General features: G+C 42.3%; 1 protein-coding gene across 1 annotated transcript in view; it reads left to right on the top strand.

Annotated features, from left to right (window-relative positions):
- Positions 1-528: 528 nt before the first annotated feature.
- The window catches only part of LOC306974169 (ubiquitin-conjugating enzyme E2 E2-like), a 107,388-nt gene continuing 82,977 nt past the window's right edge, over positions 529-24,939 (top strand). The window contains exons 1-3 of the mRNA XM_079571340.1: positions 529-672; positions 9,273-9,470; positions 20,412-20,462. Coding sequence (XP_079427466.1) covers positions 9,280-9,470; positions 20,412-20,462 — 242 coding nt within the window. The 5' untranslated portion in view covers positions 529-672; positions 9,273-9,279. The remainder of the gene's footprint in view (positions 673-9,272; positions 9,471-20,411; positions 20,463-24,939) is intronic.

The following is a 24,939-nucleotide window of genomic DNA, read 5'->3' as shown; positions in this document are numbered from 1 at the left end:
CAGACAGACAGACAGACAGACAGACAGACAGACAGACAGACAGACAGACAGACAGACAGACAGACAGACATTGGGTGAAATGTTATGCGATTTGTTTAAAAAAAACTAAAAAAAAAAACTACAATGAATTCTTTTAGGTTCAATTAGTATTAAAATCTGCCATTTACCAGTGCTTTTACCAAAGAGAATGCCATTTTCATTATGCCAAGAATATCCACGCAATCATATCAAGTACTGAATAACTTTTTCGATGCTTGATGATGCTGTGTTACCTTTAACAACTAGTTGGCCCTTGATGCAAAGTCAAGACCTCAGAGGAATTTATGCAGAATACGTTGACAGGGTACAGTAAAGATATATCTCGCATCCAACCTGATCAAGAACTGTTTTTTTTTTTTTTTTTTGTTCACATCGTAAATCGAAGTTCATATTTCAGTCGTAAACCACCGGGGAAGGACTTTGAGCTTTTATTTTGACAGGGCTTTGCCCGTAGCGGAAGCTCGGCATGTAATTACTGCTATCAGGATATTCACGCTTGTTTGGCACATTCTCCAACAGCAGCAGCAGTCAGTCAGAGCAGTGGACACCCCGAGTACGGATTATCGCGGACTACATTGTGGACATTGTAAACAGCCTTCTCCCGCCGCCGTGCGTCCAGCCTGCGTAGCAAAGGTGAGCCGACTCTTCACAGGAGCCACATTTATACGGTTATCTTCCGAGAGAGTGCGAGAGATCCACAGGGGCGGGAGGGGGCGGCGGTGCTATCGGAGCCTGTCGGGGGGGAGAGAGAGAGAGGGAGAGAAGAAGGGGGTATCCTTTCTGCCTTTTGTGCAGGAGAGAAATTTGGCAGCGGGGCTTTCTTGCTCCACCAGTAAGCCTCCCCCGATAAGCCACATTTCGGATGCTATTCGGTTGTGTGTTGTTCCAGCTCAGTGGATCAGGCTGACTTCTTACAAAAAAAGAAGCAAAGAAGCGACCGATTGCTCCGTACCGGGAGGGGAGGGAGGGGGGGTGCTTAACATGATTGCATAGATATCACTTTTGTGGACTCGTGGATAACTTCACTCAAAAAAAAAAAGAAATATTAGAGGCTGAAAGTACCCCCCTAGCGCGCGCACACGCCGCGGGGATGTGGCATAGAAGCGCAACGGAAAATTGTTAACAGCCCCTTTTTTTCTCTCGGTGTACACCCACTGCACCAAACGGCACTTAAGTCAGATATAATTACAACTTCTTAACGGGGTGCGAGCCTGCTCCGTAACCGCTTTGGACAAAACTAGTGCTGCAAAAGCGACGTTAATGCTATTAGACACACGCAACCTCTCGATTTCAATAAGTAGCTGCTAACGCCATTGTTTTTAATTAGAATTTTTTTTTTTGACGGCAGAACGCAATTAGCATATCGTTTACTTAATTAGCTTGAACATTTGCCAACAAGCTAACTTTTATGGCAATTTATGACGTTTTAGTGTGTATTGGTAAGAGAAACTTATGCATGGGTAAAATGTGACAATAAATGAGATTTTTGTGACTAGCTTATTAACTTGTAATGAGCTAGCAATGTACATCTGATCTCATGCTTAAGGTTACCACATCTAAGGATCACTCCATGTCACGATAATTGGTTGACAATGGCATCGTGAACAGTCAAGCTCATGAACATAAGTGGCCCTTTGTGGTTGTGTCTGCTCACAACAATGTAATCTGACAGCCTTAAAGGCTCTGTACCCGTTTTTATGTTTACAAACAGTGAAAGAAGGGGCGAGCAACATTTTGTTTGCCAGATATGCGCCAAACTTGTTGCCAAAAGTCCCATGATGCATTTCTAACTCGTGCAATCCTTCACCGGGATGAGTTTAGAAGCTTGTGTCGCAAACTCTCGATTAACAAAGTGGCGCTTTATCGTCAGGGTAGCTCTAGCATCTCGTTCCTGATGGATAAAGCCGCCTTTGAATGAGATGTGCAGTGTTTTTCTCCTACAAATGTCTACTTTTACAATATAGGCCAGTGGTAGGCAAGTTTTCTTGGTGGACGGCCGATTTTCTTTATTGCAAATAGACTGAGGGCCGAAGCCGCTGATTATTCGCCCAAAGTAAAGCACAACACTGAAAAAACGACCATCTTAAATGAGACAAATGACATAAAATTGCTTCTATGTTGGGTTTGAGTCTGTTTGAACTTATCCAAGATACAAATGCTAGCGCCAATGGATGGAATAACTACTACTAGAGGTTTTATCTCGTCTAAGACCAGACCAAATCTACTCAAACCTTAGATTTATTCTGTTAATTCAAGTAGATTTATGTCATTTCTTCCTTAAAACGATGATTCTTTTTCCAGTGCACTTCTGTGTTGTGCATAATATATGGCCTAATTGGGTGTATTGACTATATTTATACCTTTTTTTCCTCCCATTTAACTCTGATAATGTTAAAAGTACTCTCTGATTTGTGTACTAGTGTTTCTCAAAATCATCTTGAGGGCCGGAGGTGCTGTGCTGGAGGGCCGGATTTGGCCCCCGGGCCTGACGTTGCCTACCCCTGATACAGGCGACTTAAGAAGAACAAAACAAGTTGAATTCCGCCACACATAGAACATTCAGGCCTGTAAATGTCATCGTACTGTAGCAGACAGCTTGTGGCGTGTCTTGTTTGAAATCACGCTCCTGTGTTGTCCTGACCCATATAATCCTCTATTACCCTCCATTGCGGCGCAACACTGACTGTCTAATTGCGCCACATTTCTGCCCTATTTGTTAAAATGTCAAACGCCCCTCATCTCGCCAAATCCACCGTGGTCGTCTTTTGCCGAAACAATCTGTGCGCGTGCCCGCGGCCAACGGGAGCCTGGAGTAAAGCTGGCTCGGGAGAAGTGCTCTTCATCAGCAGCATGCATTTTTCATGGCAGATGGGGGGAATGCAAATACACACATTCACCTTGAGGTTAACTCTCGCAGCGTCACAGAAGGGAACGGATTTAGCGAACATGACCTTGTAGGTGTCTTTCATTATTAAGACTCATGGATTGTGACCAGTCGGGGTTCAGCTTGGATGATTCGGAGAGCCCCGGCGTGCGGAGAAGGACAGCTCGACTTTTTCATCATCTACGGCTGTTGCCTCCACCGCTACAGGCAAAACTCAACGTATTCAATTCCCAGCTCATTGGGTACTTTGCTCTCCTGGCATGTAAAGTTTTCGCTTGAAGAAATGATCGGTAACTTTGAATAATTGGGTATTTGAATTGCATTACTTAGAGATTAAAGTGATAGTCTGTAAGTTTGCAAAGTGAGGAGGGATGTGTAAAAAAAGTGAAAATTGAAAGTAAGCAATCAAATTCCTCCCCTCTTTAACCAGAAAGCCCTTCTTAGTTTGCAAAATGAGGAGAGCGGGAACAGTATTTTCATAAGTGAACGATCAAGCTCCCTCCCCCTCCCCTCCTGATTGGACCTTACTGGCTGGTTCACAGGCAAAGCTTGTCTCATTGATCAACGCGGGAGGATGCGAGACCCTGATTAGTTACAAAAAATAATATTGTGACTTCCTTTACAACAAAATGCAAGACCAGGCGGTCGATTTTGCACATTTTATGAAATTTGTAAAGCATTCACGCTTCCAGACTATCACTTTAAAATGGGAAAACTACAAAGCCCACGTTCTCAAAATGCATTTTTCTCAGATTGTGGTGACGACATCTGCTCTCAGTAGCGCCTACAGATACCAAATGCCAATCTCGCACAATATTGAAGTTTTTGTCTGAGGGATGTTTCATAATATCTATTTCCTAGCCTGATTTATTGAGCGTAGAACGTAGAAGATATAATACTCTCTGCAGAATTTTTTTCTAATCAACAAACTTGAAAACAAACCAATACATTTCGAACTTAGCTCTATCTAATATTCCGATTTCATTGTTAAAATGATTGGCAATTTTGGCCATATTCACGCATGAAAAGCCTTTTTCATCTGAGAACACTGAATGAAAGAAAACTTGTAATACATTTAGACAGAAATCACTTAAAAGCTGTATTTGTAAGTGAAAAGACAATGTTGTGTTCAAAAGAAACCTTTACTCACCAAACTATACTTTTTATAAAGAAAAATATAGCTTTTCCTTTCATATTAATGCTCAGTTTCACCTTTTTCAATCTGAAATAGTTCCTAGTGTACCCCCGCTCTGTCCTTGAGTACACCTAGGGTTCCCTGTACCCCTATTAGGGAAACAATGATCCACAGCAAAAGTTTACCTTTGAAACATTTCCTCGATTCGCCCGCAGTGTCTCGCCTTTAACCTTGGCCCGGGCGGCTAAACCATCCAAACTCTTGTTGCCGTATTTGCTTGTCATGTTCAAGAGCCGTTGACAATGACGGCGTTATTACACCACAGTGCCCCATTGTCAGTCAGACAATCCAGTCAATAGCCGCGCGTCTCCATAAAAGTAAGTGAATTGCTGGAGTGTTTCCATACGGGGCTGCTGCTGCTGTGCGTTGTGGCAGAAATAGCTGGAAACTTGCGCCATCACTCTTCCACCCACACACGCCATAAAAACGCAGTCTATTACAGAACCTTAAAAAGAAAAAAAGTCCCCCTCAAAATGTTGACATTAAAGAGAATAAATTAAAGTGTAGCCATTTAAGTTGTTCTGTTTTGTCTGTGAAAACGCAAGGTTGTTTTCTGACTATATATCAGGCGCTTGAAACATTTTACCTTTGGGATAAACAAAGCGGCACTACACGTTAATGCCTTTTATAAACAACCAAGAGTAAATCCTCAAAGCATTCTTTAATACTTCAATTAGTTCTGGCTTATGAATTGAGTGATTTGCTGATTATTGTTAAAGGTAAGGATCTGAGCATACCTTTCCAGTGGTTTTGTAATCTCACTTTCTAATCTACATCTCCAGAGGGCTGCCTCAATCGAACCGGTTCAGCAACATGCAGACGTGAAACATTTGATTAGTTTAGCACATAATAATATTCATTCATATGTGCAAATAAAGCTTTCCTTTATGGAGGGATTCATTTACCGGAGCCTGCATGCGTGATTGTGCGTATACCTTCCACCGAGCAGCTCTGCGGTTACACAGGAAGGATAATTCGATGCAGCTGTTCTCATTTACATAAAGGCCACATTTCCTTTTTTTTTTTTAAGGGACTCTGTGATTTGCCTGCCAGTGTGTTCACTTTCACCCGACATAGCGGACTCACTGTTTCAACTTCTCTGCGCAGTTCCCTTAAACACAGATGGTCCATTGCTCACTCTTGTTCAAGTACGAAACTGCTGTAAGGCATTAACGTTTAACTGGGAGTAGTCCAGAGTAAGTTTCACCAAGTCCCGGTCAAGTTTTTGTCCTGTCTTGTGTAGGGAATGTATTTCACTCAAAGTAAAGTCCATAGAATACGTTTGTTACAGCAACACAACAATGAAGCTTTGTCTTTAAGCTCGGCTCGAGACCAGGGGTTCATGTGTGAAAATGATGTCACGGTCCCACTGTTTCACAATGTGAGCTGATGAATCCTGTGGTCATCAGGGAAGAAGAAAGCCATTGATGGAGTAACCTGGTCATTTAGGAATCAGGATCTCACTCTTCGGGCATGTAGAGTTGCTGAAGTTAGACCTGACCAACTGCAGCAAACCCCCACATCATAACAGTTAGTTATCCAGGTGGCCCCTTTTTTTTTTCTGGCGGTGTATTATTTATAGTACTGGTGCTTGTAGGTATTTTGGGTAGCAGACATAGCCAATTACTCTCCCAATTATAAAAGCATAACGGCCCACTGAAAGGGATGGGTACAGATAATTAATAGTATGATTTTTTATTTTAAACTGGCAATAGCAGATCTTGAAGCCTGGTGGGTCCGAAAGGGCCTATCTCACCGGAGGGGAGTTGCAGAGATGGTCACGGTGATGTCTCCGAGACGTCCCCTGGAGATAAGGCGAGTCTCCAGGTAGTCTTGATGAAAACAAACAGGTTTGAATTTGAGTCCCTGCATGGTCTCAAAGAGGTCTACACGTCTCAAGAAGCACTGGCAACGTCGCATTCAAAGAGACTTCAAGAGACGTCTGTGGAGAGAAAGATCAGGTCCAGGCACTCATATTTTGCTAAATTAGAAAAGGCTTTATTAATGGGCCAGAAACATTAAAAAGCACACCAACGCGTGTCGGCTTGCGCCTTCATCAGGGTGTCTGGACCTGATCTTTCTCTCCACATCCCATTGCCTCCTTCCATGAGCACCATTTTTTGCTGGATACCAGAACCTCCCTGTTCTAATTTCTGTTTAGACTTCATACGTCTATTTGAGACCTCCTTGGTGTTCGACAGTTCTTGTAGACATCGCAGGGACGTCACAGAAACGTCTCACAGGTTGAGGACAGCAAATAGAATCCACAACACAAAAGCTTAAGTCCACGCCCACATGGAGACTCCATGGAGAGTTCACTTGACAAAGTCACCATGCAGTCTCCGCTGAAATCGAGCATGTTTGTTTTCACAGAGACTACCTGGAGACTTGCCTCATCTCCAGGGGACGTCTCGGAGACATGTCCATGGCCAGCGGCAACTCCAACTAGTCTCCAGGTCGGGGAGCTCGGCCCTTTAGACAGCACAGAAGTAAACCATATAAAATAAAGATAAATAATTGAGTTGCCTTGTGCAGGAAATGCACGGTATAAATACAGTAAATATGTCTTGTTTTATGGAATACATTAACATTATCTTTCAGTTTCATGTTTCTATGTACTGTCGATAATGTAGTACAGGTACCATAAAAGGTATCTTTCAGGCACCAGTATCGTAGACCATATACTGTATTATTAAGTACTGGTATCAAAACTTTTAACGATTGAAAGGACCCAGCCCTACACACTTAACAACCGCACTTAGCTCTATTTTACTACCAAGGACAAACATTTAGTCGCACCCGTTAAGCTTTAGGTGCTTTGTGGACGTGTACTTTCATTTTTTACTGAGATCTTGAGATGGTATTTAGTTTTAATGATATGATATATTCCTGTATTGTATGTTGAATGGCCTTTTGTGCTCATTCTACCCCTCATGATGCTAAGTGGTGCTAAGTGGTGCAGAGTTGTGCGACCGCCGCCGCACGGTGCAATTTTGCCTGTCAACAAGAGACAATTCATCCTCTCATTAGGGGGGTCTAAATGGGGGGGGGTTGTGCGTTCCTCAGCGTGACAGGCTCATAGACAAGTATTGTGAGGATCGCAGCTGGCGGTGATCAATATCTGCGTCAGTGTGGACAGTTCGATAAATAAACAAAGTAGTCACGGTTACGTTTTAAGCTTTACACGTTTCCCATGATATCCGACCTTCAAGTAAACATCCTGCAAATCGCATTCCACTTTGCCGAGCGTTGAAAACTTGCTGAATTGAAATGAATCACGCCGCGTTCTTTTAATTCCCATTCGGCGGCGGCTGCTGCAGCGGTTTAGGGCACAGCCAGCTCCAACGGGCCAAATAAAGATCACGCGCAGCTCGCTCGTGAATAAAAATGACTCTCACTTACATCAGAAAAAAAAAAGGACTGTAAAATGTTAAGTGCTGACTTTTTGCACACGTTGTAAAAACCTTTTCACTCGTCGTCTTCTCCTTTCACTTGCAGCCAAATTTGGAAATGTCAAAAAGTCAGCAGAATGGCTTTAGCGCGTCTGCAAGTGTCGAAAAGGGTTTCTGTCTGAGATCCGCCGCCCTTTCCATCATCCAACTGATGAAAATATGTGATAAGATTTTGTTTTTTCCCTCTTCTGACTGGTTCTCTGTTTGACTTACTATTATTAGCCAAGTAAATGGTGTTTTTAAATGGTATCTAACAAAAGCAGCATTAGGCTTTACAGGACAGCACAGGGGGAAAGGGGATGAAGAGCAGGCAGAGAGTCAAGGACTGCAGATTGTTGAATCTGGGGCTCAAAATCCATGACAACACAACCTCATCGTAGTGTTGTATAGAGCTGTCATTGCCATGATAATATTATTTTGAAGTAATAGCAGCAGTATATCCTTATACATATCTTAAAGGAACAGGCCACTGTTTACCATACTGAGATATGTTCTTACCTGCACTTAGACGAGTTGATTGATTTGTGTGTGCCCGTGGAAGAGCTTGGTCGCTTCTAACTTCACCCCATTTTGAGCTATAGGAGCTATAATATAGCTATAATGCTAACAACATCTTTGGTCTTTTTGTGTGACTGAGGGCACGCACAAAGACCAGACAGGTACACATCAACTCGTCTAAGCTCAGGTAAGAACATATCTCAGAATGGAAAAACGGTGGCCTGTTCCTTCTAGAATAGATAGTAGATGGTGAATCTGTAATGCTGAAGTATAGGGATTTAACTCTGTTTTTTATAGGACAAAATGATGTCCTCTGATGCTCGTGCTGCACAATATGTCGCAAAAAATATTGTATCGCGATATTAGGAGATGCAATTTGATCCATATTGCACAAGAAGCCACAATCTATCACAACATCACTAAAGTCTTCATCAGACTAAGATCGACACATTTGTTTGCAAACTTATGCAAATTTATGAATGTGTAAAAGTTCTCGTTAAAGTTTTAGTTTTAATTTAAATTTAGTTCAATTTTAGTCTTTAGTGTTTTTTATAATGGAACAAATCGTGTTGAAAAAGTTTAGCGAGATATCGCAATGACATCGAGATCTTGATATTGCACAGCGGCTACTTCAGTATCGTGCAGTACAAACAACTAACTCTAGTCGTCTGGAGCCTTGATTAAGATTCTAAAATACAATATCACTGAAGTCACTTTAACCACATGAAAGGAAAACCTTCTAATTTTTAAATCTCTCTAATCTAAACCTTTTTCATAGATGGCCCAGTGGGCTTCTGTACATAGTCATGAGACTGACATCCCACTTGGACCATTTGCAGAATAACTCTTTCTCTCCCTGCTCCTTTCACGGTGCTGTACTCTATAGCAGTGGTTCTCAACTGGCACGGACCCACAATTACCCAGGAAAAAGACAAATATGACTTTGACTTATTATAGTGTAAAATATGATCTTTTACTCAAAAAATGTGTTGAATTAAATAAAAAGTCATAAAAGCAGAAATTATGATCAAACCAACTTGATAACAGACTGAAGCAGATACTTCTTCTGTACATACATATTAAAAGAATAGTTTTTGGGAAAGGCGACCCAATGAAACTGGGTTCCCGGCCCACCAGTTGAGAACCACTGCTCTGTAGTTTTCATTCTCAACCGAAACAATCCTTTTTATTTTTCCACCCCCAGAATCATTATGTCCAGTGAGGTGCAGCCGAGGCCGGACGACAGCCCTAACACCAGCGGGGGCAGCTCGGACGCCGAGCAGAGAGAGGCGGCCCCCCAGGAGCAGCCTGGCCCGGAGCAAAGGGACCAGGCTCCCCCCAAGAAGAAGGAGGCCAAGATCTCCAGCAAGACGGCCGCTAAGCTCTCCACCAGCGCGAAGAGGTGAACGATCTAGTGCTACTGTTTTTTTCTTTTCTTTTTTTGCTTGAATTGACGATTGAACAAAAGCTACTGAGGAACGTTAAACACATAACAATGCAGCAAAACGATTTGACGATGATGTGTCATTCTAAACTACTGTCTATGGGTAAACGGAGGTGGCAAATTCATACTACACATCTAACGGGTTTTGTGTTTCTTTGATTTGTTTCTTAAAAAGTAAAAAAATGTAGAGTTTCATGGTCCACATCTTGATATCCCCGTAGCACTGAGCATTAGCGAGTCGTTACAATCGACAGTCAAGTAGCTGGCAGCTTGGCAATAGCTTAATTTCTCTATTTAGTTTGTTTTATTTATTGTTCTCTTGCCACAGAACGGCTCATGCTGAAGTAGGAACAAAAGTGAAGCTGAGTAAGATATGCGTAACTCAACCGAGTAATCTTTGTGCTTTGTTCCAAATTGCAATGGGGGAACTCGAAGGAAATGAAAACTGAAAGATGAAAGTGGCTTCACGGTTGCAGTTGATGAGTGGTGCAGTAGTAATTTCACCATTTTGTAACCCTTTTCGCAGCCGTAGCGTTATTCTTCAGTTTGTGCAAGGCATAAACTCGTACATGAACTCTTTTCAACTGCATTTTTTAAGCCTCGACATTATTCCCCCCTGAAACTGATGCGCTGTGGACTGAAACACACCCCAGAGCCAGTGAGTTTGGCTCCAGCCGTCCCAGGCCGTGCCGCTTTTAGAGCACTCTGCTGTTCGTCCCCACAGATCACTGCCAGCTCAAGCACTCATTCAGTTAGGGACAAAACACTCACTGCACAATGGGCCAGCACATACTTCTGTTAGTTTTATCAAGGCTTCACATCGTGACTTGATAAACTGAAAGACCACAAGATCAACTTCTTGAACCGGAGGGCAGATGTCGATGATGCGATAAAGGAAGTAAATTCCAGATTTGTTTGTAAAGATGTCTCCCTCAAGACCCTTGACACTAATAATAGGGATGAGGAGGGAGTGGAAGAGGGCGGCTGAAAGAACAGGCAGGTTGAAGGGGAAGAGACTGCTGTTGACTTGCGAAGCAGAAACAATACATTGGAATATAAGTTCATTGCTATCTCCACAATCAACAGATTATAAAAAAGACTTATTGCCAACACAGCAGTCATTTTATAAATCTTCATTAAATAAAAACATGCTCTGGGCTTACATGAACTTGATAGAGCTGGGACTAGGGCTGCTCGATTATTGAAAAAATAATAATCACGATTATTTTTGTCATAATTGAAATCACGATTATTCAAACGATTATTTGTTGCCTTTAAAAAAAAGCATCAAAAAAGTGACAAAAATCCAGCAAAAAAAGACAACAATCCAGCAAAAAAGTGACAAAAATCCAGCAAAAAAATGACAAAAATCCAGCTAAAAAGTGACAAAAATCCAGCAAAAAAAAGACAAAAATCCAGCAAAAAAGTGACAAAAATCCCCCAAAAAAAGAAAAAAATCCAGCAAAAAACTGACAAAAATCCCCCCAAAAAAAGACAAAAATCCAGCAAAAAACTGACAAAAATCCAGCAAAAAAAGACAAAAATCCAGCAGAAAAAAGACAAAAATCCATCAAAAAAGTGACAAAAATCCATCAAAAAAGACAAAAATCCATAAAAAAGTGACAAAAATCCATAAAAAGGGGACAAAAATTAAAAATTTGAAAAAAACCATTAAAAAAATAATAATAAAAAAAAAACATTTAAAAAAAAAAAAAATAGAAAAAAAATATTATAATCGATTTTTGGCAATTATGCTAATTTTGTAATCGTTTACTGTTGTAATCGAAATCGTAATCGAATTTCGATTAATTGCACAGCCCTAGCTGGGACGCACTCAGAATGGTCACGTCTCGGTTCTCTCATTTATATTTAGTCAAATAACAGTCTGTAAATAATGTGGCTTGAGTTCCTTTTACTTTAGAAAGCACCAAAGCTTCCAAAGGTTTTCAGGAAGTTGAAACGTCTTCCGCTGTCTAGCTCCGATGTATTTAAAAGAATATGTTAGGTACACAGCGCCTTTTGTTGGGCAAAGATGTGCATTGATCTATTAATGTTCACCATTGTCATGTAAAAGCAGATTTAGAGAGGACATGGCTGCTGGGTTTTTCTTGGAGACTGTTGCCGTGTAAACTAGACTAGACAAGAGATCAACTAATTTAGAAGAACAAGAATGGACAGATTGATCAATGACTCAAATAATTGTTAGTTGGGAGTTGGTCGCAGGCTCTGATTGGCTGATGGGAACAGAGTAGATGACAGGCTGCAACTTTAGGGAATACAGTCAAAACAGAATCAACTGTTGAAATCGTCTTTCAGCTTCATTACAGATATAATAGTGTTCGCTTCAAAAAAGCCGTTTGACCATCGAATCCAGGCCCAGTGTGAGTAGTTGCGGCGTCCCCCCGTTTGATTTGACGCAGTGATTTAATTCCTCACCTCATCGGCAGCTTGACGACACCAGCGCAGATTCACCAGCCGAGCCGTCTCTAATCAGTCTGCCCTTTGTCTCCCCTTGCGCTCGCGTCCCCGCCTCTGACCGACGCCCACCGCTCTAACCTCTCAGCACATGACCGCTGTCGCCTTTTTGAAGAGTCTCCCGTTGCCTCATGTGACCGCCGTGTCTTTAAGCATATCCACATTTCGCCCCTACAAGGATGACGAATGTTCCCCTGCCTTTTTCCTCCTTCTCCCCCTGCCACTTCCGAAGAATAAAGACAGGAAGCCAGGCCGAGTGAGCGAGGAGGGATGACATGCCTCATGCCTCTTTAAAGCTGAAATTACACAAAGCCATGGAATTTATGACAGCGCCCGAGGGAGGGCCGGGCGCAGCCGAGGGAGCGTGACCATTTTCAACTCGCTTACCATAACACAATCGTTTCCAGCGGTTGATTGAAGCGAACCTACTCTATCATTAGCTCGCATTAGACGAGAGCGCCTTTAGGGCTGTTGCAGAATACACTTTACATGGAGAAAAGTATGGTCTTCACACATTTGGCACATTGTTTTAGAACCGTTACTGTCATTGATGCATATCATTAATCTAAAGTAACATTCCCAATTTGTATTCTTTTTAGCTCCTCCTGTGATTTGAAATATTGATTAGGAGAGTGTTAGGCCCACTTCTGCCTATTTCTCTCGAGGCAATGCTATCTTCTGGTAAGTCTCTACGAAAGCCTATGAAGAATTCAGCAGATCTCTTTTAAAATAGGCGCTGGTCAGCTGGTTTCATTGGGATAACCACTGAGAGGACATTAAAAACTGTGGAACCAAAGAACCAAGCAAAAAAGTTACAGTTTCGGTGGAATCATAATGAGATTGTATTAAGTCTGAAAATCCATCCATCCATTTTCTTCCACTTTTCCGTTTCCACATTGCACCCCAGCCCCTTATGGCCCCTCCTGCAGGTGGTGGGTCCACAGAAGGACGGCCTCATGATTCAAACTGTCCCGGTTGGTCTCTCATAAAGGGGCTTCTGAACCGTTCTTTGTCTGACCCGTCACCTAGGACCTGTTTGCCATGGGGTACGAAACCCCCGACAACAGAGCCCCCAGGATCATTCAGGTGCTCAAACCCCTCCACCAGGGGTTAAGGTGGCGGTTCCAGGAGGGGAAGTCTGAAAATACTGTTTTGTTTACCTGTTGTCATGTTGCCAACTATCTTTGGGGGTAATTTTGGACATTTATGCTACATTTTCGTATCGATATCGAGATATGAACATTCAAGACTGCACTCTTTTGTATTGTGATGTTTTTATTTTTCTGAAAAAATGCTTGGTTTTCACGGAACCTGTGCTCATCAAACATGAGACCCTTTCACTTTCCAGTTAAAGCGTACCTTAAAAACACCACAGAAACAGGAAGGTTCCTCTTGTGCAAAAAATATTTGAATCAAAGGGCACCATTGTGTTTTATAGATTAATTTCCACCACCAATCTTAGCATTGTCTATTATTACTACTTCTGTGTGCATTTCTCTTGCGTGCCTTTGCTAAAATGAAACCCCTCAAACAAAAAGCGACAGGGACGCGGCGTGGGACAAAGACACTCAAAAGATGATACAAGATAGCCTTAACCACATCAAACTTAAATAGCTGCGGGAGTTCCTTCATTATAGACGGTCTCACATGGACAATATGATTTCAATTCACTAGTGGCATCGCTCACAACTTCGGCTACATTCCGAAATTAAAACTTGCCTGAATCACATTTGTCGAGGCTTGCAGAAACGCAAGAGTGTGTAGAGCTGCAAGAGGCTCCCGGGATTTTCTTCCTTTTTTTCTTTTCTTTTCTTTTTTTTTTTTTTTGTTGAGCCGTGGAACATTAGAGAACGCAGGTGTTTGCTAAAAGAGGCCAGAGAAACGACCGGCGTAATCAGTCCTTTGCTGTTCGAATCCCTCAGCATTGTTCAGCTTCAATCTCCCTAACCAGTCCCCTGCTTCTCCCGGCAAAATGTGCCACCTCAGGATATACGGCGGATACAGTTTCAGCATTCGGGGGGCGCGGGGCGACTCCGTAAGCGCAGGGGATCGTGTTACATGCCCCTTTCGCCGATAATGTCTTTCCTGTTTTCTGCTCGTGGGTGATTGGCGCGCTCTTTACGTCTCCATCAAGGCCAGTTTAGAAAATACCTCCACCCGCTTAAGTGGGCCTCAATCACTGAGCGTTACATGAATGGCCGCCATTCTTTGAGGCTCACCTACGCTGAATAGGAGCTCAATGTAAAAGAGAAAGCGGTTTATTCAAAGCAGGTGTGTGTTGAAAAGGACTTGCACACCTCATTATTTCAAAAGAAGAATGGATGTGTCAGAAAACAACTTGAATGTTCAGTACAACATGGCTGTTTTTTTTTGTGTTTTTTTTTTGGGAATAGCCACAGTGGTCTCACGGGAGCCGGCGGTGTCACTCTTGGATGACGGAATCAATATGTGACTTAAAGTGAAGTCAAAACGTCTCGGGCTGATACAAAAGATGGTGTTAGCATTTTCGATTGTGTTATTCACATTGTCAAGAATATGGCAGCGGATAAAGGACTTTTCACGTGGCAGCTTCTGGAGAAAGGCCAAAACGAGCTCTCAGCGCAGGTGCCTGAGCGTGCCGCCTTTAACAGACAGGGATTGAGATAAACCAGCTGTAGTGGCTCGGGCGTCTGTTCTGGATGCAACCTAGACGTCTCCCCGGGGAGGTGTTCCAGGCGTGTTCCACTGGGAGGAGGCCTGGGGGGGGGGGGGGAGTTGTAGGACATCGTCTCTCAAATAGCCTGGGAAAGCCTCAGAGCTGGACAACATCAACCACGGAGGTCTGCTGCGTCTGATGCCTGATTTTTCTCCTAAGCGTTCAGCTGTATTCGATCCTATGCATCAATGAAATATACTACATTACCTGCTAGCGTTTTCGACGACATTGACATCACAAAGACGCTTCCACTTTTGAGCAGCTGCCTCCCTTTCATCCTTTGCCATTAATCAACGTCTAATGACTCATGTCGAATTTCACACGGAGGTCAAGAATGAGCGGTATTTTGATATCAAGCTAGCATTATCGCTGGCATTTGATGGCGTTGACTGATAGGAGTGGGTGGCTTTCTTGTCACGCCGCCTGCCTTTACATTGAAGCTGACATTTATTAGCCGTTGCCTTTGCTCGTTTGACATCCCCGCTCTTCTGTCATATTTGCAATTTCTTGAAATGATTACTCGACGACAGATCCACAGCAGTGCCCTTCTCCTTCGCCGAACTCCGCTCTGATATCTTTTGCGCTTTGTGAACTTTTTTTTCTCAGTTTCAAAGGAGTGGAACTCAAATAAATTCACAAAGTCATTCTCTTCTGAGTCGGGGTTCGTCAAAAACGAGTTTAGTGCCGCGACTCGTCTCCAGCCGTCTCTCGCTCTCTCGCGTCACTCGAGAACGTGCTTGCAGTTCTGTCACCTAAATCATGTTACCTTGGCTGGCATGACGGCTTCATCCAATCTGGGCGAGGATGTCTCAATATCCCAGAATGTCCAACTTTTTTTTACCCGAATGGGAAAACAACCGTAATTCAAAGCTTCTTCAGCTCTTGACACGCCACTTTCTGCACACACTCTATTTAAGCAGCGTGTTTAGACTCATGGACCTAGCTGTAAAACATTTTCCACATTCTAATTTAGAAATGGGGGAGAAAAAAAAAGAGTAGAGGAGAGATCACTTTCACTTTGAGCCTTCAGAGTCGGACACCAAAATGACAAGATTTTTCTTCCCGCCGCTTTGACCCCGAGCCGCGTGTGCCTTGGTGGTCGGCAGAGATGGTGAGTCATCGTTCCTTCTGGCTTTCAGCTCCTCGTTTGTTTTCCAGATCCCACAATAGCTGCCCCTCCTCCACCACCCCCCCCCCACCACCACCCCCCGCCGCTCGCTGTTGTCAAGGGCTATTTTCACTTTTGGCAAGAAGGTGTCGAACTGAGTCATCTTTTGTAACAAGATCTTTTAGGTTATTGCTGCTGGCCGTGACAGACTTTTGCTTTATGTGGGACCGTAACCTTGGAGCAGTTGGAAGTATACGGTCTCAGAATAGCTGTTAATTTAAAGGTGTTGGCACAAACCCGCGACTCTAATAATAAATCAGTCTGAAAGTAAATATGACATACGGAGGTTTGTGCTTTGGGCTGCAGCACAATGGAATGATATTAGTAAGTATGAAAGTGTTTGATAGCGTCTCACTTCAGATTTATTTTTATAAAAGAGTTATGGTGCCACTGTACCGCAAGGTCGCATTGAGCCTTTCGTAGAATTCCTCCGGCCTACTACTGAGAAACATATACAATAGGCCAGGATGAATGAGAGTGTATTTGAGAGTGTACGCTATTGACAATGAATAAACAGCTCAAAAATGAACAATGTAAGTCCAAAATCAAAATGTTCCCCATATTCAATTCCTACCAACCCTGGGCGGCACGGTAGCGCAGCGGTTAGCACTCTCACTTCACAGCTAGAAGGTTCGATTCCCACCTGGACGGGGCCTTTCTGTGTGGAGTTTGCATGTTCTCCCCGTGTCTGCGAAGGTTTCCTACGGGTACTCCAGTTTCCCCTACCACTAAAAACATGTACAATAGGCCAGGATGAATGATGTGTGTGAGTGAATGTATGGTGGGGGGACCGTTGGCGCAGACGTGTGCAGGCGCTTCTGTCAGTCTCCCCCGGGGGAAACTGAAGCTACAAACGTAGTTTACCACCACAGAGTATGGAGTGAATGTACAATTGTCTCCTGTAAAGCGCTTTGTGACTATGTCTGTGAAAGGCGCTATATAAATAAAGCTCTTCTTCTTCTTCTTCTTCAACCCATGTCGTCTACTAAACATACTAAACCTTGCACCATTTACCTGATCTTTTCTTCATTTCAAAATGTTTAATATAAATTCAGCTCATTTAGCTTTGATCTTCCAGTCATGCAATTCTCTCAAACTTTTCATGCTTAACATGTGTTTTAGTACATGCAAACCTAAAGAAAAAAAGAAAAAAATGCCTTCAGAGAAACTCTTTCACCGGTATGTTTTTGAAAACGCCTGCATTGTTCCTCTGTCTCTCTCAGATATATTCTCCCCAGGCAGCGCGGCGCAGCGCTGAGCCCCGCGGTGCCTCCTTGGCAGTGTGACTATTGCACATATTAATTGTGTTTGTCGCCGCTGAAAGAATTTATCATCCGAGCATTGACTGCCTGTCTCGCTTCTTCATCCCTCTTCCAATAGCAAATTATTTTTATGTCTCCTCCAACAAACAGCTGAGGAAACCGGCCGCTGAATCAATATCTGCGCTCCATTTTAGTTGTTTTATTGAATCGTTGAATGTATTTTTACACTTGCAGCACAGCACGGGGGGGGGGGGGGGGGGAGTGAATGGCTTCTGTTTGCGCTAAACTGCAGTTGTTTACATTTACTGTCGATCTAATTTGCAATACAACACTTGAATAGCGTTAAAACTATAGCTTAGTTTTCTGGGGAGGCATTAAGCATGAGAAGCTGTTTTAGTTCTCTGTGTTGATATTTCACATTAGGTCTAATCAAGAAAAGGGCTTTAAAAAAATGCCAACACGTCCAGTTTCTATCTATAGTGCAATAAAATGGAAGTGCTTTTTCATCAGAAGAAATGACCAAAGGAAAAATGATCACAAAAACCTGCTTGAATTAAGCTAAATGCTCTAAAGCTCAAATAACATTTAGCATGATTTAAAATGGAGAGTTTTTGAAGGAGTTCTCTATCAGTGTTATTCTTGTTGTGACAAAGTATGATTACAACTAATAGCCCCTTGAGAATTACTTCCTACCTAGTTTAAAACCGGCAAATGGATGTCCCTTGCTGTGCCCTGATGCACTTACTTGTTTTGGTTATTTATCAAAAGTCAGAACGATGCAAAGTCGTGAATAGGCTTTGAATGTCATCCTCAGTCACAGTGAGTCACCTCCGCCCAGAATAACCCACTGGATTCTGAAAGTGGTGTGACCCGTGATGTGTTCTGCTTTTAGTAAGTTGTGCTCATCAAACATGAGACAGCGCAATGATGAAGCCTTTCATAAAAGCACCCGGTGATGGCAATTGATGCGAACAATGTGACAGTATTAAAAAAAAAAAAAGAAGACAGTTGTGATAATGAATCCTAATCCGCTCATTTAGGGATTATGTCGTTGCCCATTTATACTGTCCACCCTTATACACGACAAAAATCTCTCTGTTGAGAATTGTTTTGTTGCTGAACAAAATCGTCTCTGCTATTGCCCATCTGGAAAACGTTTAGTTTCAAATTTTGTATCTTGTTATTTTGCACCGAGGCACAATGTCAGGCACAGAACCCAGTCCTTCCAAAGAAATAAAACTTAATCGTGTGCAAAACAAGTCCTGAAGGGCCTACATCGTGAATAATAACCAACTTTTTCTGTTTTTCCACCATAAAAACCATTAAAATCTAATGTCCTCATCAAAAGCATACAAGTATTGGCGCAGTGGATGTTTCCTCTTGTCTTTTGTAAATCTTTGAAGACAAAATGAAATACACACCATTGCGTGTTGTTGCATTTGCGGCTTAGTATAGTAATCCTGCATATTTATCCAAAACATCTGCCCAGAATATGGAGTCACATATGGAGATCTGATGTGTTTCGAAGTCCAGACTGTTTCACCAAACTTATTCTGATCATATCTGTGATCAAACTCTCTTCCCCTGATTAGAAGATACATTGTAGTATCTAAGGAAGCTGTAAAAGCTTGAACAAACCACACTGCAGAACCTTTTAAAAGTGTAACGAGATCATCAGCACCGGCGTCCCCTGTCCAGCCTGTTAATGTTCTCCAGTGGTTTTGCCGCGCTGATTTAGCACCTGGCAGCCGGACACTTCTAATCAAATCACTGTCAGTTATGTAATGAATATAACCAGGAAGAAAGCTGACCCGCTGTGTCCTCTCATTAATCCTGTTTTTCTCCGGCCCGTGTGAAGCGCTCCCCACGGCCTTTCCGATAGCACAAGAGGAAAAGGAGGATGGGGGGGGGGAGGGTGCATCGCCGCGGGCAACACAATCGGCCCAGATACATTTGAGATACGACGACTTTATCCGTCACGGCCTTTTGACGTGGCATTATCACCGCGCATTTCAAAACAGTAAATATTCCGGGGCGGCGATCGCGGCTCGACCAGACTGTTCAATGGCAGCCCTAAGAAGCTCATTAGGAGATCAATGAGGTATTCACTGTGTACGCTCCCAAGATTGATTTCTCAGCCGGGATTTATATAACTGTCCGTACGCTGGTGATTACAAGCAGGGTTCTGACGCACAACAGGAAAGTGCGATATTTGACTTAGTGATGTGAGGATACACATATTATGGTGTGAGTCATTTTTTCCACCTTTTGTACCTGCTACTATACCATAATCTCAATAAAAATGCTTTTTAAGTGATCTGAAACTTTTAGCAGTTATACAGTCGATTCAAAGTGAAACAAACTGACTGTGATTTTGTTGGTTGAAGTAAAATGTTAAAGAGGGGGTATTATGCTTTTTTCAGTCACATAGCACCAGTCTATATCACACTACAATGATGACCAAACCTTCTGTTGGTCTGTAAATGCAGTAAATTAGAATAACTGCCTTGTATAAAATTGCTCTCTCAAAATGGCTGTAGCGAATGTCTTGAAATAGGCCTCTGTCTCTTTAAGAACCTCTGACCCTTTCTGACACGCCCCCTCCACACGCTGTCTGTGGCATCAGTGGGGAGGGGGTTCTGCTGAGGAGCAGTGGTTGGTTACTCGGCTGGTGACGAAAGCTCGGAGGCGTCTCCAGGAGGTGGGGGCGTTCCTAGGAGGACTCAGGCAAACTTATCCCTAAAATGGCTGCCATCAGAGTTTTTACAGATTACTCAAAAATACGTGAATGTGCCAAGGCAACACTTCAGGCATGTTTTTAATGAGGGAATGACATAATAACATGATGTAAAGCTTGAAAAAGTTGATTTTGCATAATACCCCCCTTTAATAAACAAACATCAAAAGATAAGTCACTTTTGGAGCACTAAGGAAATGAAGTGAAGTGGACCAAGGATCGATCCTTGTGGGACACTCTTGCACAATGGTAGTTAATGGCAGTTTTCATAAAATACTGAAACATTACCTACACAATGATGAAAAAAAAATTCAAAGATGTGTTTGCCAGAAGTGGAGGAGACAATTAAATTAAGATGTTTTTATTTGCATTATTTTTTTTTCTTTTTATTGCAGAACTCATCATATATCTATAATGTCAACAATTGCAAAAAATAAATAAAAAAATGTTTTATTGTCAATACTCCTGACAACCTCTCTGCTGATAATGATACAATACAGCATCTCTCCTTTATGTTTGTTTTGTATTACGCTGAAAGCTATTTTTGTTTTGTTTGTTTCAGAATCCAGAAGGAACTAGCAGAGATCACCCTGGACCCACCTCCAAACTGCAGGTGCGTGTTTGCCGTGACTCCTCCGACATTTTCTGCTCTGTGTGTGTGTTTTGTGCACAGCGTGAAGGGTGTGAACAGATATTGCCTGCTCGGGGGAATCACATGACTCGCTTATATGGACAGATTATTGTGTATTTGCATTCGGCCCGGCGCGGTGAATGGCCCTTGTTCTGCGCGAGTCAGCTAAAGGATAAAATAAATAGGTGTGATAGCCCTGATTGGCAGTGTTTACCATTGGGATGACTGTAGCACTGACGTTGTGTTTGCTCACACTCCCAAAGGGTGGGAATGGGGGTGTTTATTTTGCATTCAGCTCAGAGCGTGCAGGAAAACCAGAGGTGACTCCTTGCCAATGTCTGCGTAAGTTAAGAGCTTTCCTTGTTGGCGGTCGGTTCGATTGGCCTACTCAGCGTTTGTTATTCTTGAATGATTTGTTACAGAGCCAGGGGGAGCTGCGGTGGCAACAAGCACCTTGACATTGCAAGAGGCCAGTTACAGAGGTCTGCCTTTACTAAGAGATCGCCTAAGGGGCTGTTTACACTGCTATGAAACACCGCTATGGTAGTATGATGGTATCAGAGCACCTATCTTATACACTACAACACATCAGTTGTCCATGAATGATTTATAGTGACCTGCTTTAGTGACTTTACTTTTACCAGAGTGGCGTCAGAATGCTAAAACATCCAAACGTTACGAGGAAGTTGAAACAGGGCTAAACTATCTTCTCCCGACACATCAAATGTAAAAGCGGATCACAGCTGGCTTGATCTTTCTAGGACTATTGCAGTGTGAAGAGTGCCCGTCACAAAAGTCTATTGTTTTTATGCAAAAGACAAACTGTAACAAGGAGTGTTCATGATCCAAAGTTAAACCTTGAAAAGAGTAAAGCAATGGGCCTTATCTTGAATGTACAAAATAAATATCTAATATAGTAATCAAGAGTAAATGCCCCAAAATAATCTTTGGATGGCCCCAGGAATGATTGAGCAAATCTAAGTCAATGGGAGAGAACCCAGCTATTGTATAAATGCTGGCAATTAACATTAGGTAAACTGAAATACATTCTTTATTGAACTCAGGAAGATAAAGGTGAATGTAATGTGCTATATTTGTCATTATACAAGTAGTCATACAGAAGTAGTCATACCAAGTATTAACTCTATAGTTCCGCATTTCATTTTCTTGAATGATTTATTACAGACTCGAGGGAAACTTGAGGTGTCACAGAGCACATTTACACTGCAAACAGCCTGTCAGAGGTGCTGGCATTTCCTGCAGGCCTGAGAAAAGAGAGGAACTCAATGATGCGTGCACACTCCCAGGCTCAGAAATGTTGGCCACAGCTGAGCTCAAAGCCAATCTCGGAGTATTTTACCCAGCACTAGGCGGGCTTTTCCTCTCTCGCTCAGTGGAACTTATGGGGTCATTCGAAACTCAGCGTGGCGGTGCAAGTTAGCTCTGTTCAATATCCATCTCATCTGGAGCTTTTCACTTTAGCCACAGAATGGTACAGCTGCGTTTTGTTCACGAGAAAAGCATGCACTGTTTATACATCTTTGGGTTTTGCACGCACACACTGTACATTTAACTTTGGTGGAGAATGAATGGAAATAATGGTGTTAGATTTGGCTTTAGTTTCCGTGCCAGATGTGCTTTGCCACTTATGCTTTTACTGGATCAGATGTGAAGGGAATGTTATAATAGTAGTCCTAGTACTGATCCTTGTGGTACACCCACCCACCTATGGCTTTTTTCCCCTTCTAAATGTGAGTTTTAAGGTCCAGGGTAGCAGATGAGGATTGAAAAGCACTCTTGGTATTTTTGTATCGATTTTATCAGCTTAATCTGCGACCTATATCGGTTATATGTTAAAATCACTGTTGCTGATTTATTGACAGAAGAATGGTTTGTAAGTGATGCTGTGTAAGGTGCCAGTCACAGCATGAGTTTTTACTTATTACCATTGAAAGTCAAGTGACCTTGATGTCTAAGCTGCTATAGGCATCGAATATAAAAGTCATGTCTAACATATTTCTGCTAGTCTTGGTTTTCATTGATATTCTCCTGATAAGTATCTTCACAGTCTGACCCATAAAAGGACAAATAAAAGGCTCTGTTATTTCCAACAATTTATTGCCTTTTTTTTTTTTTACTCCCTGACATTAAAGAGCGTTCACTAAATGGGTGGATCAAACTCTGTGAAAATTTAAGTGACATTGTTTTCTAATATAATATTTGGAAAGTAGTAATTATACTTCTTAAAGCGCTGTCAGAATCTCAAGGCTCCTCAGATTACACACATGAGCTCAGAGCAGGGGTTAAACATTGAGAATATGCAGTTTCCTCTGGGGTGATTTTTGAGTAAATCAGCAATTTTGTTGCAGCTTCTTTTAGCCTCAAGAGTTTTGCATATTATACCAAAGGTCATTGTATCTTTAATGCAATCAAAGACTGGAAAACATCAAAATGCACAAAATGGCATTCAGAATCTCCATGAATTATAGTTCAAAGTACTGAGAGTGTTTCTTCATGTTTTATCATTTTTACAGTGGATGTTTTCAGGCAATGTTTCAATGTCTTTTGCAAAGCTTTGAAATTCACAAGCCACAGATCGTCTCGTTAAATAATGTGCAGTAGCCCTTTTTTAAATAGCTGTTAGCATTTGAGAAAAGACTCAAATACAGTAATAGAAATCTCAATTTTGATTCTAAAGTGATTATTGTTCCGCCTTATGTGGCAAAGTGGTTATCACTCTCAGCAAATAGGTCCAGGGCTTGATTTCTGGATAATGTTGGGGTCTTTTTGTGTGGCGTTGTGTGTTCCCTCTATCCCTACAGACATACAGGTCCCCTATGAGACCAAGACTCCCTTGAAAAAGAGATTTTAATTTTTCTGGTTAAACGAAGGTCAATTTGCTATTGTAAACCATGTCGACTTTTGGAATATACACTGCCTGAACAAATATAAAAGTCAGCACAAAAAATTGGACTCTTTAGTTTGGTCAGGCAGTGTGCGTTACATACTTAAATACTTAGCTACTGCTATTCTGCTTATGGAAACACGCCTGAAAGCATCATCCCAAAGTCTCAAACTGTACCACACCAAATGGGAAAAACAGATCTGAAATCTGACTGTATTGATCTCAATCAGCTCAATGGATTCCACTCACAGTGAGCAAAGCTTCGAATCCGTCTTTGAGCAGCTACAGACACGACACCGCTGCTTCTCTCTCGTGTTATTAGAAATCCCCGTGTCACTGTGTGTTTGTCGCCTCTCGACTCTCAAAGACGAGCCTAATCTGGCTGAGGCAAGCCATTATGTTCTCCGACAAAAGAGCCCAAACAGCAGAGGGGGGGAAGAGAAATTTCACGGGTGACATTTGTGTAGAAAATGACATTGGGTCAAAGAAGCGAAGGCCACGCTGAAAGAAGACGAGTGTGAGCTGTGGGAGTTCCCGGTCATAGTAAGTGATGTGTACGGACTGGCACGAGAAAGAGAGTAGCAAATGATCGTGTCGGCTACACATTTATTTATTAAGCAAAAAAGTAACTTTTGTTCAGGTTATGTGAATGAGTAGTACTTTGTTTGTTTTTTTAGAAATATGGGAAACCACTTTGAATAAGTACAAAGTAAGTACAGATGATAGCTTAATGACGTTTTTCGATGATATTGTGTTAAAAGTATAAACAGCCACATCTCACAGTACAGTAATTCAATGGTAATAGGGAAAACAAGAAAACGTGTATTTTGCAGCCCTTTCTCTGTATTATCACCAACACAAATCATGTTTTCTGTCCATATTGTGTCTCTTTAACGTTAAGGTGTATGTAGGGAAATTTGTCCTCTGCATTTGACCCATCCTTCGATGCCGCTGGTGCAACCAGTAAGGGGAAGTGGGCGGTTGCAGTGCAGTGCTCGGGGACCCATCTCCAGATGTGGAGCCAGGCTGATGGTCAGAATCACCTGGCTGGAGGATTCACTAATTGTACATGTTTTGAAGTGGTCAGGGAAGGGAGGAAACCTACGCAGACACAGGGAGAACATTCAAACTCCACACAGAAAGGCCCCGACCAGGTAGGAATCGAACCCGGGACCTTCTTGCTGTGTAGCACACGCACTACCCACTGTGCCACTGTGTTTACTGATCATATTTTTTCAGGGTAACTTCCATAATTACAATTTTCCCATCCGATTACTACGCTATAAAGCACCATAAAAACAATAACACATTGATAGTGGCCTTAATAAAAACTTAATTGTAATTGTGCGTAAATGAGTAGCGGCTTCAGGCACTTTTTGAAAATGTCAATTGTCAAGTACAATGTGTACATACAAGAGGATATTCCATGAATGGTCGTCCAAAGGCAAAGGAGTCATTGCTAATGTCATCTCCCCGCTCGCTGACAGCGCACGCACATGGGTTAGCTGGCTGCCATTCATTGATTAATAGTTCTGTTGTGTTTAAAGGAGTACC

The sequence above is a fragment of the Gobius niger genome (genome assembly GCF_951799975.1).
Source record: "Gobius niger genome assembly, chromosome: 14".
Classification (NCBI taxonomy): Eukaryota; Metazoa; Chordata; class Actinopteri; order Gobiiformes; family Gobiidae; genus Gobius; species Gobius niger.
The sequence above is the reverse complement of the archived record's forward strand: the minus strand, read 5'-3'. Positions and strand labels throughout refer to the sequence as shown.